This window comes from Indicator indicator, chromosome 24 (assembly GCF_027791375.1).
Source record: "Indicator indicator isolate 239-I01 chromosome 24, UM_Iind_1.1, whole genome shotgun sequence".
In the NCBI taxonomy this organism is placed as follows: domain Eukaryota; kingdom Metazoa; phylum Chordata; class Aves; order Piciformes; family Indicatoridae; genus Indicator; species Indicator indicator.
Genome location: NC_072033.1, coordinates 6,919,910 through 6,934,609, shown reverse-complemented (window position 1 = coordinate 6,934,609; position 14,700 = coordinate 6,919,910). Strand labels below are relative to the sequence as shown.

The 14,700-nt window shown below is 51.4% G+C and overlaps 1 protein-coding gene across 1 annotated transcript; it reads left to right on the top strand.

Moving 5' to 3' along the window:
- The first annotated feature begins 8,788 nt into the window (after positions 1-8,788).
- LOC128974950 (opsin-5-like) lies at positions 8,789-14,176 on the top strand. The gene is made up of 5 exons (XM_054391723.1): positions 8,789-8,876; positions 10,502-10,664; positions 11,285-11,412; positions 12,493-12,821; positions 13,622-14,176. Exons 1-5 carry the CDS (start codon positions 8,789-8,791, stop codon positions 14,174-14,176), a joined length of 1,263 nt encoding a protein of 420 aa, XP_054247698.1.
- Positions 14,177-14,700: the final 524 nt, after the last annotated feature.

Here is a 14,700-nt window from a genome sequence, read left to right as displayed (position 1 = left end):
ACCCAGCTCTGATTTGCAACAGGCTCAGCACATCGATCTCCACCTCCTTGCCTCTTTTGTCACTCTGAGCATGTCCTTGGAGCACCTCACAGCGCAGCATGGGGTCATGCCAAGTGGCCCAGCAGATCTTCAAGGAGAGGTGAGTGAATGACCAGTGTGCCTTCACTGAGGGGGGTGAGAGGAGGTACCCAAGGGGAGAGAAAGGGACCCTGGAGAGGCCGTGGCCACGGAGCACAGCTTTAAGCTTCACTCTCTGTGCCTCAGTTTCTCTGGTTATGCAAACAGCATCTCCGAGGCCAGTAGCTGGTGAGGTGCAGTTTGGCAGGGGGCTGACCCCCGGGGAGCAGAGTGCCCCGGGCTGAGCTGGCCGTGCCAGCTCTGCAGCACAACTGCCGGCCGGGCTGCGGGGACGACAACCCCCAGCCTCCTCAGCCCGGCGGAAGAAGCCCAGAGCCTAGCACGGGCGGGTCGGGCACGGTGCGGGCAGAGCGCGGGGCGGACGCGGAGCTGTCCGCCACTGGCGGTGCTGAGACGCGGTAGGAGCCGCCGCGCTCCCGCGGACGCGGAACCTGCGCACACCTCCCGCGGCCGCCGCCGCCACCCCGCGAAGCTGCCGCGGGAGCCCCGGCAAGTTTGCGGCGACGAAGAACGGAGCGGGCTGACCCCGGGGTCTTCTCCGGGAAAGGTAAGGGGGGCCCGGTCGCGGGGGAGGCGCTGCCCCGGGCATTCCGGGAGGGACACGGTGCCCCCGAGCATCCCCGGCACTGGGAGTGCGGAGCACATGGTCCTCCGAGTGTCCTCAGGGGTGTCCCCGGGTGCTGCATACCAGGGAGCCCAGTCCCCGTGGGTCCCCTGGGGGGTGATGGAGCACAGCTCCAGGCAGTGTGTGCCCCGCGGTGGGCACTGGGGAGCGGCAGTGCCAGCTTTGGTTGCCATCTCTGCTCCCCACCTGAGCAGCCCCGGGTGCTGCGTGTGAGTGGCACAGCTCACTTGAGGGGTTCATGGGTGCACCCCCCTCTCACAGGGGCTTGCAAGAGACTTGGGTGACTAATGGGGAGAGGCAGAAAGCAGCCTTGTTTTGTTGGTAACTGGTGGGGACAGACAGCCTTGGCACAGGACATCTCTGTCACCTACTAAGTGATTTGGGATAGGGGACGGAGGGCTGCCCTTCCTTGCACTGTGGTCTGTCCTTCAGGTACCGTGCTGTAGCTCAGCTCTGCTCTTTGCTCTTCCATGACTTTTTCAGGCTTGCTTTATTTGCTAGGGAGGCAGCAGTGTCTGAGCTTCCCCTGTGCTAGGAGCTGCAGAAATCGATTCTTGCTATTTACTATTGAAAGAGACTGGAGGTCAACTGAGTTTCCAGGCTCATCAGGTTTCTCAAGAAAGGCTCTGTCTTCATGGCACATTGGCTGGGGAAAAGCAACTGAGTCTGGAGAGGAAAAGGCCAACAGCAACAGTCACACAAAATAAAATGTGTGGGTTTTCAGTTAGTGCATGTGATCAGGCCAGTCCAGCTGTGCCAGTGTCCTTCCAGGTGCCAGATATGGACACAGGGTATAGATTTAGGTATGATTCTTCCCCAGGAACACAAGAATAGGGTCTGGGATGCAGAATGTGAGGGTTTCCTGGTAATGTACCTGTGGCAGCAGCTGCTCGGAAAACTTCATCTTATTTTGAAGTCTGATTAAATTGAGGGGAAAGGAGATTTCACAGTCTGTCTCTTCTCAGAACAGACTCAGAGCAATGGAGCTTAAATCATATTCAACAGCAGCTTTGTGTGCCTGAAGACTGCGTGGCCATGCAGCTTGATGTTGTGCTGGCTGGGTAGCCCCTGATGAGGCATTCTCATCTGAAGTCCCTCCCAGAGGAGTTACAGATTTAGTCTTGATTGAGCATAGCCATGTTTTTGAAATGTTTTTGAGTTGGAAGAACACTCCAGCAGCTGTTTCTGTCAGAAACAAGTGTGAATGTGTTTAGTACCTGCACCGATACTTCAGCAGCCTGTGCCCCTCCTCTAAACATGCCAGCAGAGGGGGAGCTTGCGTAGGCTTCCTCCCTGTTGCATGCTCACCTGAGGAAGCAGCTCAGGGAGACGTGGCCTTTGGGCAGGCAAGCAGAACCAGAACAGGTTTGTGAATGGCAGGGAAGCAGGTTACTCACTGTCTTGTTTCTACAAAGGTAAACACCATGTGAGCACCTCTTGGGGCCAGCTGCCAGCATCCCTCTCACAGAAGAACTCTGACAAGTGCTCCACATTCTCATTCATCTGGGAGGGGGAAAAGGCTTTAGTCCAGTGAAAGCAGCAGGAGGAGGTCTGGTTTTGCAATAGTTGCTGTGCTGATCCTAGCTTTGCTTGCCTTTGCACTGTCTATAGCTGTGGTAAGCTTACAGGATCTAGTTTATGATTTACCTTCAGACAAAGAAATGATAGCTCTCCATATTTCTATAAAACTGATTTATTGCCATGTGTCAATGACATCAGCATATCCATCAGAGCAAGGGATGCACTTTACCATTTCCTGTATTATAATGAGAGATGTGTGCTTTGCAATAGCTCAAGCACAACCATAAAAATAAGGTAAATCCCAAGTAATTTGTCAGAAATGGAAGTTACTCTCCCTTGGATTATTATTTTTTTTTTTGCCAGCTTGATCTCACAGGACACTTGTAGCTCCCCTGATGTACTGCAGGATGGAGATCTGCCAGGGAGCAAAGTCCTGCAAGCTTTGCCAGTTCTTTCCTTCTTTGCTCTGTGTGTGTGTGCATGCTGAGGAGCAGGAACAATTCCTTCCAGATTGTTTATGCTGGGCCTTACCCTGTCTCGTCACCAGTGCAGCTGTGTGATCACAGTCCCTCCTTTCTCCCAGGCTCCATGTTCTTAACACATATGCTTTGCTAAAGCATTCTGAGGAGGTGATGTGTGTGTGCTGTGAGCAACATATCTGCTTCCAGGGGTTCTTGAGGAAGAATGAAGCATGGCCCAGGGGAGAGTTGTGCATTATAAGAATTTCAGGAATGATTTGCTCAGCCCTAGAAGAAGGTTGTTTCCAATTATTGTTTCCAATTAGATTAATGAAGGACATCCTTCTCATGGCCAGAGTCACTCAGTCTGGTACAAGGAGGTATAAATCACCTGTCACTGTACATGGACACTCTTTACTCCCCAAAGAGCACAGGAGAGGAAGGGAGATTATTTTCACTGGGCTGTGAGGTGGATAGCTTCTTGGATGGTCTGTGGAAAAGATAAACCCAGCAGCCCCCTTTCACCACTAGTGTTACGTCCTCCTGCCCACCCAAGGGCACTGCCAGTCTCCATCACCTCCACATCCTCCTCTCCTGGATTCATTCTTCTCTGTACCAACTTTGTTCCTAGGATGAGTGACTCCCAGTCACATTCCTAGGTGCCACTCTGCAGCTCATGACATCACTCCAGCCGTCTGACCCCCAGCTGGGTCTCACTCAGCTTGCACTGTCACAGGGCTTTGAAATTGTACCCCCTTTCCTTGCAGTCTGTTGCATACAGTGCTGTAACTCAGTGCTCCAGACAGAGCCATACCTGCTGGACGTTTATTGCAAGGGTGCAGGCTCCTATCTTAATGCACACATCCAGAGTGTGCCTTTGGGAGCTCTGTCCATTTTTATCTATTTGTGGTTAAGGGTGAAGAGTCACTTTCTCAAGAAATTCAGAAGATGATGAACATGTAACAAAGCCTCCTTCCCTTTCCATATCCACAGTGTCATACTGTGGGTCTAATAACTTGGTGATTTTCTAATAAATTTAACCTTAGCATCAATTAAAATGCTTTGGCACACAAGGAAAGGAGAGGTGGGCTCCTAAGGACATTCATCATAGAAAGCACATTGAGATTGGATTTTCGTTAGCTGTGAAATTAAATACTTTATTGCAGCTTTTTCACCCTGACAATTATGAGTATGCATCAGAGTGATGTTCTTGCCCTTCCCTGTCTGCTCCTGCATATGCTGGTGAGGAGGAAAGCTCATTTCCTCACTAACCTTTTAGAGGGTGGCCTGAAAAAGGGAGAAGTTTGGTTTCAGCCTTTGTTGCTTTCTTGTGATGGAGAGATCTCATCAGAGAAGTTCTCTGCAGTGTTCCATCAGTTCTACCAACTCCCTTCAGTTAAAGCCTCAGATCTCCTAATTGTCTTGCAGCCAGCTACCCACTTTCCACCGAAGCCCAGATTTGGTATTGTTGCTTTTTCCTAGGATCACAAGGTTTTAACCAAAACCTGAACACAAGTCTCATTTATTTTGATATTCTTTATGAGTCACTGGGTGGTGTGGTGAGGATTTGAGGCTAGGGACAAGTTCTGCACAGGGCAGGTTAAGAAAGGTTGGGAAATATTTCTCTTTTTCCTGCTAGGGATTTCCAGCACTTGTTTCCAGCAAGTTGGGATTGTCCATAAAAATCCCAGGGGAAAACCTAAGTCTCCACTGGACAGTCAATAACAGGAGAGATTCAGTTCAAACCCTGGGTGTGAAAGCATCTGCAGTGCTTGCACAGGGCTCAAATGGCTGGGGCAGTGCCAGGTATCCAGGAACATCCCTTTACTGAAATGATGACCTTGTAACAGGCATCTCCCACCCTGGAGCCTCTGTGCTTCTCTCCTAAATGATGTAGGCACTCTGCAACCAGGCAGAATGTAGTTGATGCCCAGAGCCTGGCTTGCATTGGGGTGTAGCCTCACAGGGATGCAGCAGTTGTGCTGGTTCCTCTAGGCTACCCTTGCTGAGGAGAGCACAAAGGCGGCACAGGGAGGGCCCTGGAGCTGCCCAGCTCCAGAACAGGGAACAATAGTTTTGATATTGCTTTAATAACTGCTGAAAGATGGGCCCAATACAGGCCAGTGCAGACCTTAAAGATTCCTGGAGTCATTTCTGTGCTGGTGCCTCTGGCTGGGGTTCATGGCTCTGCCCAGGATTCCTGTCAATTTGATTCCCTAAGCTCCCAGGGAGCAAACAGGAAAAGCCACTCCAGCTGGACACTGGCACATCCCAGTGCCTCAGCCAGGCAGGCAGGGAGGAGCTTCCTGGAGCTGCAGGTGCCATCAGTCATGCTGAGGACACAATGAGGGGACAGTCACCTTCAGCATAAACCTGTAAGTGGAAGCCTGCAAGCAGGTGGTGAGGAGAGCAAACTGTTAATGAGACGCTTTTTAGTGAGGTGCAAGCGCAGAGAGATCAGGCAGTGGATTACTTCCCTGTGTCTCTAGTGCAAGAAAGATCAGGCAGTGGATTGATTCCCTGTGTCTGTAGTGCAAGCTGAGGACTGGAGAGCAGCTTCCCAAGGTAATATTAGCTGGGATAATTGCTGGACTAAACCTTTTTCTCTCTAAGCAGAGTTCAAGATGGATCTTGGCCCATTGCTGCTCAGAATTCAGCCTTGCATGCCTTGGTAATGATGTTGTGCAGACATTTATAGGGCTGGCCAGAGAGTTTGCACTCTGCCCAGAACAGCTAGAAAGCCCAAATGAACAGATGGAGGTTCCAATGACTTCTCATAACCTTCTCATGAGCAGCATTTGCTGCTGTGGGGCCGCACTGACAGCACTTGGTCCTCTGCATTGCAACCAGGCAAGATGAACAGAGGTAGAACAGGAGAGGGTATAAAGCAAGCACCTTGTGAATTCTGTTTGCCAGGCAGAGCAAATGGATGCAGATGAACTTTACCATGCAAATGAGGATGCTCAAACGTGTTAGAGTGGTCCAAGGCTGTCCTGGTACAAAAGCAGAACTGAGAGAGCAATGTCCACTGGCCAGAAGAGCAGAAGGAAAAGCAGGTCAGAGGAGTGTGCACCTGCAAAGCGTGTGCTGGGCTGGCAAGGCAAAGTCCTCCAAGTCAAGTTGCTGCTCTGATGCCAACACTATTTAAGTCAGGAAGCCTCTAAGATGAAAATGCTAATATTTTCCTTATGTATTTCAGCATGCTATTACTGAGAGGTAATGGATTTTTGAGGCTGAACATTGAGACTGCATGTACATAAATACAAATACTGATGTCTGAGGAGCTGCTGTGCTGGTAGCCAGACAGGGGACATTTGATCTGTTCAAGTAGCAGACTAGCTGTGCAGCCATCAGCCTGCCTGGCAGTCACACTGCTTGGTGCTTTTTCCTATAGATGCTCACATATCAAACCCCAAGGCCTAGCAGCATCTTCCAAGCAGACAGATAATAGCTGGAGTTTAGTTTCTTGGTAAAGCACATGCTGTTGTTAAATGAATGCTTTGTTCTGCACGGCAAAAGACTGGAAAAATACCAGGTCTGGTGGTCAGCTCTCCATAGTGAGAGGCTGTGGCAGGAAGCTCTTTAGTACTAGGAAACTCAGACTGAAGTGTTTAGACCTCCTGGCTGTCCATGTTTGCCTATATGGTGTCCATACAGACCAGACTTTCCAGATCCAGGCAGGAGGATGGGGCTTTTCAAACCAATACTGTGTCCTCCTCATCACCAAAAGCCAATAAATGAATTGAGGAAAGAGGAAGGGTGTGCTGCCCAGCTTCCTGAGAGCCTCTCTCAGTTTAGCAGGGTGATGTAAATGGAGCTGAATTTAAGGTCACATTTGCATCAAGCTGTCAAACCAGTAGCCTGGGCAAAACATGTCTCAAGGATATGGGAGTCTGCCAGCAGCACAAGGGCTTTAGCCACGACTACTGGAGTAAGTGAGCCAAAACCTGGCTTGCTGTCTCTCCTTCTGCCTTCAGTGCAGGACACCTCTTTCTGTGCAGCATGTACTTGTGGGACTGTTTTGCATGGAGCAGTTTTCTTGCTTTCCTCTGCCTCTGTTCATAAGGGAAGCAGGAATCATGAATAGAGGCCAGAAGTTCAGCACAGTGAATCAAGAGCCATGGGTGATTGCTGCAGCTCTCATTAACTAGCCTCATTAGTCCAGCATCCTGCCTGGCCTGCAGAGGCAACTGCCTCATACTCGTGGTATGTAGGTACTGACCATAAAAATACTTGATTGCTTAACATCAGATGCTCAAGATAGTCCCACTTGCTACTTTGCAGTGAGCTTATCTGAGCTGTAAATGTCCTATATGTTGTGTGCCCACCTAACCTAAGAAAGCCATGAAGCAGGTGAGAGGAACCATCCATTGGTATTGGCTGTATGGGCCAGTAACACAGAGGGTGAGACCTGTTGGAAGGATCTCTTGGCAGCTGAACAGCAATTGGTGTTGTCTAATACATTTACACTCAAAGCCAATTTACTCATTACTTCAAGTAATTAGCTGCAGCTGTCTGTATGCAGCCTTGGGTGTGAGGTGGACATTTTCACCTGGGTATAGGTAACAAGGGTAATTGCTCTGGTTGTGAAGTCCATATCAGCAAAACTCATGGAAGGAAATGCTCCATCTACCACAGCTCCTGGCCCATGTGATAGCTCCCAAGCTGCCTCACAGCACTTAGAGGTCAGGTATGGATCTGTGATAGGATGTTACTGATTTTTACCCTCTTCCTGTAATGCCACAGCTGTTCCCTGTTCCAGCTGGCAGCACAGCCCTATGAACACTGAACTATGGGGCAAGAATAAACAGCCTGTTACCACTTGTGAGGCTTGAGCTGTGCCATGGCTGGCCTCAGCTGCCCTCTTCTCTCCAGCCCCTGCTTCCTGGGTAGGGCACCACTTGCAGTTCCCGTGCAGCATGCAGGTGGGGGCCTTGGGGAAGAAGGCAGAAGTACTGCATGCATTAAACACCCCAGCAAGCAAGCCAACAGCTATTGGAACATAATTAAACCATTATTTTCTCTCACCCCCTCTCTTTTCTCTCTTTTTTCCCTTCACCTGAACAAAATGTTTTTTCCATTTATTTGTTATCAGCAAAGAGAGTGAATTTACTCAAATGTGTCTGCTGTTCTGCTCTACTACCCCCTATTAACTTCCCAAGCACTTGGGAACCTATGGCTCAGCTGCACAAAATAGCAGGGAAACTAATTAGGTCGATAAAACTCTATGATTGAGTCAGGCACCCTGAGAAAGGGAATGGTTTCTAACTAATATTTTCTTTATCAATACTTGTGCTCACCCTGAAGTTCCTCACTGCCTGTTCTCCTGGCAGCACAGGTCAGGTTTAGTTACAGCTGAAGAAGGGAGGTGCCAGCCAGGAGCAGTGATGACTGGGGTGACAATTCCCTTCAGTCTCCAACTGTGGGATCTCTGTGGGGTTTGATGAGCAGCTTGTTGCAGGTCCCCTTGTCTAGACAGGTCCTTCTGGGAACACACAGTGCATGTCTCACAGTAGGAGCAATTAATATGCTGCTGGATGGCACATGAATGCATCACAAAGAGAGCTTGGGCCAAGTCTCTCTGCTGATGGGGACTCAAGGACAAGCAGAGGCAGGTGAAGGACAGGGCAAGCCTGGAGGAGGCTGGAGACATTGCAAAACATGAAGCCTCCAGCTCTGAGCAGCCAGTCCCCACATCCACTGCCTGCTGCAGTAAGCACATGGCTTAGGATCTACATTTTCTTTGCAAGCCGAAGGCTGATGCTAAACAATAAAATCTGCAATTGAAGAAATGGTGAACAAGTGAGGTTACCAGCCTGATCCTCTTACTGGCCTCCTGCCCAGCTGCTCAGGTCAGTGCTGCCTGCAGTGCTGATGAAGCCACCTCCCCCAGTGGTAGGGCCCAGGGGGGTTGCACACCACTGGCTTGGTTGCAGCAGGGTGCCAGGAGCATATCACAGAGCTGTCTTATCCAGGAACTGAGGAACTGAGCACTCCTTCAGTAGCCAAAATTCACTCTCACTTGTATCTGTATCTTGCTTTGCAGATGGGAAATGCATCCAACACCTCTGTGTTCATCTCCACCTTATCAAAGAGAGAAGACCTGATTTTTGGCACGCTCTATTTGGTTTTTGGTAAGGGAAGACAGCCCAGAATACCTGTGTCCCTGAGGCAGGCATCCCAGGTGCCTGCCTGCCAGAGATGTTTCAGGCTGTTGCAGTCACTGATGTTTCCAGAAGCGTTCAGTCATTAGCAGCATTACCAAACTGCCCTTTCCCACATTAGCCCTTCCCACACTACTCAAAAGGATAATCCAAAGCTTGGTGATTGCATTTCCCTCTCAGGGGAACTGAAAGTACCAGTATGTTTTTAAATATTTGGAAAGCTGAAGGACAGCCTTTGAGGAACATGCTGTAACTCCTACTGCAGCCTTCTGATGTGAGAGAGGGACTCTCTGTCAGTGTTGCTTCATGACCTTTGGAGGTGACTTAGACCTCCAGCTGGTCCTTGCTTTCAGCAGAAGATGCTGGTGATGATTTGGAGTTAGTGGCACTGAACAGCCAGCAAGCAAAACTGAGAGGCTGGGACATGCTCTGAGGGGATCTAGCCCTGGTTAGTATGGGCCACAAGTAAACAATGAGCAAATAAAAATCTTCCAGTTTTCTAAGCCCTGAGCAAGTTTTCTCCCAAACTCTTCAAGAGTTTTTCATGCCTGTGAGGATGGGCAACCCAAGGAATGCTCACACCACTGGGACTGCCAGCAGCCTGCAGCTCCTAGGAGTTAGTAAAGCCAATAAAAATGTACTTAGTACAGATGTGAGAGTAGCTCTGTGGGAAAAATGTCTTGTGAGCCTGGGAAGAAGGACAAACATCGTAGCCTACCCTCCAGCAACTCCAAATCCTCCAAAGCTCTAGATTTGGCCATCCTGCATGGGAATCCTGTTCCTGAGGGGAACTTCAATATTGGCCATGCAGCAATTTTGGAAGCTGCTTCTTACCACAGTGTTTAATTTAGAGCTTAATCCATTAGGGAGAAACTCTTGTCCTACTCGACCTGTCCCAAGGCCAGCAGAGATTCCCCCTCTGAGGACACTGAAACCTCTTCAATGAAAGCAAAATTATGCAATAAAAGGGAAAAAAAGAGAGAGAAAGCTCTTCTTATAAAATTTTAATCACCACTGTTGTTTTAAGTACACTAATAGCAAATGAAGAACCTTCTTTTGTTTAGTCTGGATTTTCCTTGATCTTCATAATGCCTTTCTTCTTGTTTATTTTGTTACCATGATATTGGACAGCACAGACTCACAGGAGTGACACTGCCAGGAAGAAATTAAAAAGGCAAAGGGCCCCAGAAACTTGGCCTCACATCAGAAGAGCAATTGCACAAAGCTCCAGTTATTTATCTAGCTGGAAGGAAGTGCCCCCCTTGCTCCTTCCAGCTGGAAGAAGTGATGCTGGCCAGATCCTGCACCCGCAGCCCATTGCAGTCTCATCCCATCACTGCCCTCCTACCCAATTCCTCTGTAGGATATCAGGAAGGGGAAGGGATCAAATTCAATGTAAAGCAGCTCCAGATGTGCTCACAGAGCTCTGCAGATCCCATGGGCTCCCCTGCTCAGCCTACTCTGGAGAGGGAAGTCTGGAGCCTTTTCCATCCTCTGTGGACATCTCCAGTGTTTGCTTCCAAACATCTTGAGATGATCCCAGCTCCTTTTCTAGCTCTATTACATATAGCACTGTTGCTCTGCCTTCTCCACAGGCATCATGTCCCTCTCTGGGAACTCACTGCTCCTGCTGGTGGCCTATCAGAAGAGGTCCATGCTGAAGCCTGCTGAGTTCTTCATCGTCAACCTAGCCATCAGTGACCTGAGCATGACAGTGACACTCTTTCCCTTGGCCACTCCCTCCTTCTTTGCACACAGGTACCTTGTGGAAGCAGTTCTGCACTGGCCAACAGCACTGGGTGCAGTCTGTAAACCTTGTTTTGAAATGGGGAGATCCCTGACAGGGGTGTGGAGGAACCCAAGCAGTCAGCCTGGTGGCACTGGGGCACTGTGTAAGCTCACAATCGTCTATCCCATAGCAGGCTCTTTGCTGTTCTCTGCTCCTCCAGGTTATGATGCAGACTTGCTGTAAAAAAGGTCTGCTGGGGAGTTTGCAAGCTGGCACTTGAACAGCATGGGCACTGCAGCAGTGTACACAGCTGTGCATCGGGGCAGCTCCTGCACCCATGGCTCCATCACTGCCTGTCACTGGGATGTGCAGAGAACAAATTAGGAGCAAGCTCATGTCTTTTCTTGGGCAATCAGGTGCTGGATTCTGTGCAGCCCATTGCAGCTACCCCACGCACAGCCAGCTTTGGTTTTGGTGCGGGACCAGCAGCTGAGGCCCCAGTGCCAGGAGAGCAGCTGGGAAATACCCAACCTCCCTCTGGAGCAGGGCCCATGGGAGAAGATTCCCACCCAGCCCCGTGGCAGGGGCTGTGAGCCAGCTGCCCCAGGCAAGCAGAAGGCTGTCCTTGCCCACAGGCTTTCCCTTGCAGGTGGCTCTTCAACCGGGCAGTTTGCACCCTCTACGCCTTCTGTGGGGTCCTGTTCGGGCTGTGCAGCCTCACCAGCCTGACGGTGCTCAGCACGGTTTGCTGCCTGAAGGTCTGTTATCCAGCATATGGTAGGTGCTGGGATGTGTTATCTGATCTGTACTTGCACTCCTCTCTGTTAATGTAACCCTTGGGTTTTATGGGCCAGACCCACCTCCTCTGGGAAAGCTTTGGCCCAGGGCACCCTATCCCCATCAGTGCACTGCTGCAGCAGAGTCTGCAGGCTTTTATCACTTGTGCTTTCACTTCCCACCACCTGTGTGTGGCTATGGAGCCCCAGCACCCTGTGCCTGTGTCCTGTGAATGCATCTCAGCTGTTCCCTGCTTCACTTTAGAGTTCAGGAGCATCATCTGGAAAGTGTCAGAAGGGTAGTCCTCCCTCTGTAGAAAAGTCCCAGCTACTGTATCACAGCAGGGTGAAGAGTTTTGAACATCCACACACAGACTTGAGCTTAGGCCAGAGCAGACTCTGCTGCTGGGAAGCCAGAAGCTCTGGCAGTGCAAGGAAGAGCTGCTTTCCCTGGTTCCTGGTGGGAGAGCCATAGGCCAAATGTATTTAATTCACTGACATCATTAATACAGGAGCACTCGAAGTGCAGTGTCTTAGCTCACTTCTGTATCTGTTTCCACCTGGACTTCCTCCACAGAGCTAATGAGGGTGCTTGCAGCTCTAGGTGTGGGCACAAGCTCTTTGCTGAGGGCATGCAGCACAGAGAGCACCTCAGGAAGCAAGGGGATCCTGGGATGTCCCAACCACATTTACAGCTCCTCCTACTTGGAGATGCTGCTTCATTCCCTCAGCTCAGCTGCTCACCCTTCCATCTAGATCCTACCCATGGCTGCCCAGACTGGGGCAAATCCCTGTGTTTCACTAGGCTCCCTCCTCTGGCTGTCCCCAAAGTGGACAAGAGGATATCTGTCTGTCCCAGGGCCTGGGGTGAGCGTTGGCATAGCTCTGCCCACTCCATGGCTGCAGTGCTGCCATGCTGTGTGCAGCAGCTCCTGTCCTGCCCAGGCAGCCCTGGCCATGTCCCAGGGTGGCTGGCCTCTTCCCCAGTGCTTGGAGGAGTGAGCAGCTTGGGGTGGCAGCCCCTCTCTCTACTCTCTCTTGCCCACGGAAAACCGTCCTCACCCTGATCCCTCTGCCACAGGCAACAAGTTCTCGTCCTGCCATGCCGGAGCGCTGCTGCTGTGCATCTGGGCATATGCCCTGATGTTTGCCACGGCCCCCTTGGCTGAGTGGGGCAGCTACGGCCCCGAGCCCTATGGGACAGCCTGCTGCATCACCTGGAAAGCCTCCAACAGGGAGGCCACGCTCTACATCCTCGCCCTCATCATCTTCTGCTACCTTCTCCCCTGCCTCCTCATCCTGGTCTCCTACTCGCTGATCCTGTGGACAGTGCGTGTGTCCCGGCGAGCCGTCAGGCAGCACACCTCCCCCCAGCGCAGAGCCCGCAGCGTGCACAGCCTGGTGGTGAAGGTAGGAGAGAGCTCGGGATACTGCAGAGTATCACAGCGCCCCCAGCCCACCGCCCCGGGGGCAGGTGAACACGGCAGGACCTCTCCTGCCAGGGTGTCTTGCTGCTCCTGATGAATTCTCCAGGTGTTGGTATCAGTGTGATAACACATCTCCCCTGCTTAAAGCCATCAGGTGGAGGAGTTTCCATTTTAAACAACATTAGCAAAGATCTTTAAAGGAGCTTGCACGAGTCATTGTTCCCCAGACCATGAGCTAATGCTACGACTTACCAAGGAGATGTGAAAAACTGAAGTGGACACCCTTTAAAACAACCCAAACAAACACAAACACAACCAGCTTGCTAGCCTGGCCTTGAAAGAAACTTTTGTGTTTGCTTAGAGCAGGGTGGCCTGCAAAACCTCTCAGCTGGTCTGCACACTGGCACGTGGGGTGCTGGAGGGATTCTGAGTGATGCCAAAAGGTTCAATGCTACCCTGGTCCCAGCTGGGTCACTGGGTGCTTTGTACCCATTTGCTGTGGTGAGCTGAGGCAATCGCTGAGTTTCCCAGGTGGGATGGGCTGCGAGTCACCTGCAGAGGGTGCAGGGTTTTGTGGCCACACTGGCATGTGCTGAGCTGCTGCCCTGCTGTTTGACAGTGCTCCAGCTTCATGGGTGCAGAAGGCTGAGCAGCTCTTCCTGGGATTGTGAGCGACTGCTCAGGGTCATGTTGCACATGGCTGAGTATTGGGGTTGGGGTCAGGATCCTGCATGTGCCACAGGAGGCTCACAGTGCTGCTGTCCCCATCTCTTTCTCTTCCAGCTGAGTGTTGCTGTGTGCCTGGGCTTTCTGGCTGCCTGGACCCCTTATGCCATCGTTGCCCTGTGGGCAGTCCTTGGCGATGCCAGCCAGGTGCCAGCTCTGGCCTTCGTGCTGTCAGCTGCCTTTGCCAAGTCCTCAACACTCTACAACCCCCTGGTATACCTGCTCTTCAAGCCCAACTTCCAGAAGTTCCTCTCCAGGGATATGGTGCTCCTGCAGGCCATCCGCACCCTCCTCTGCTGTGGCTGCCCCAGTGCTGCAGTCCAGTCTTTCCCATCCCCAGGCTTTGGTGACCATCCTGTGGCTTGCAGAAACTGCAACGATGCTTTTGAGTGTTTCAGTAACTACCCTAAGTGCCATAAACTCCCCCAGGTGCCCAGCAGCTCACCCCAGCGTGCTCCCCTGGCGCTCCTGGCCGACGGAGCTGCTCGCCAGCCTGCCCTGAAGAGGACAGTGCAGGTGATGGTGCTTTTCACACGGAAAAGGTCAGGCCTGGGCACTGCCAATGTGGTGGGGCAAGCCCTGCCATCAGATATCATGAAAGACCTTCTCTGAGCCCAGCTGTGCTCGGCTGTGTCCTGCCAGCACACCGGGAGACAAACCCAAACGCAACATTACCCTCACCTACATATCCAACGAGTCTCCAGCATGTTCTGCAGAAGAAATGACATGAAGATTTAAGACCAACTTTGCCTCCCACTCTAGTCTGGCTCTTGTGACTCTGAGCCTAGTCTTTGCACTTGAAAAAAAAATGCCACCCCAACAGACCCTCAGTGCCTGAAATCTGCCCAGGGTGCAAGTCCAGGGTGTAGTTTCTCCTGCAGCTTGCTCTCTGGGCCCTTGGCCTTTGTTTTTCCATCCTGGTGCTCTGATGACCGAGTAGGAACTTGGTTGTCTTAAGAAACTGTGCCTAGCAGGGAGGGCTGTGGGCCAGGAGGCCCCTAGAGGCATCCTGCCCCCTACACCAGCTCCTACAGCTCCTGCTGATTGTGTCCTTTCCCACCGGGGCACATTACCGCACCACTCAGCTACCTCAGTTGGGGTTATGAAGCATCTTTAGATACCTCTGGAGCCTGCTC

Coding starts and splice junctions, on each gene's coding strand:
- LOC128974950 (XM_054391723.1), top strand. CDS start 8,789: ATGGGAAATGCATCCAACACCTCTGTGTTCATCTCCACCTTATCAAAG. Junction 10,665..11,284: donor CCCTCCTTCTTTGCACACAG/GTACCTTGTGGA, acceptor TTTCCCTTGCAG/GTGGCTCTTCAACCGGGCAG. Junction 12,822..13,621: donor TGCACAGCCTGGTGGTGAAG/GTAGGAGAGAGC, acceptor TTTCTCTTCCAG/CTGAGTGTTGCTGTGTGCCT.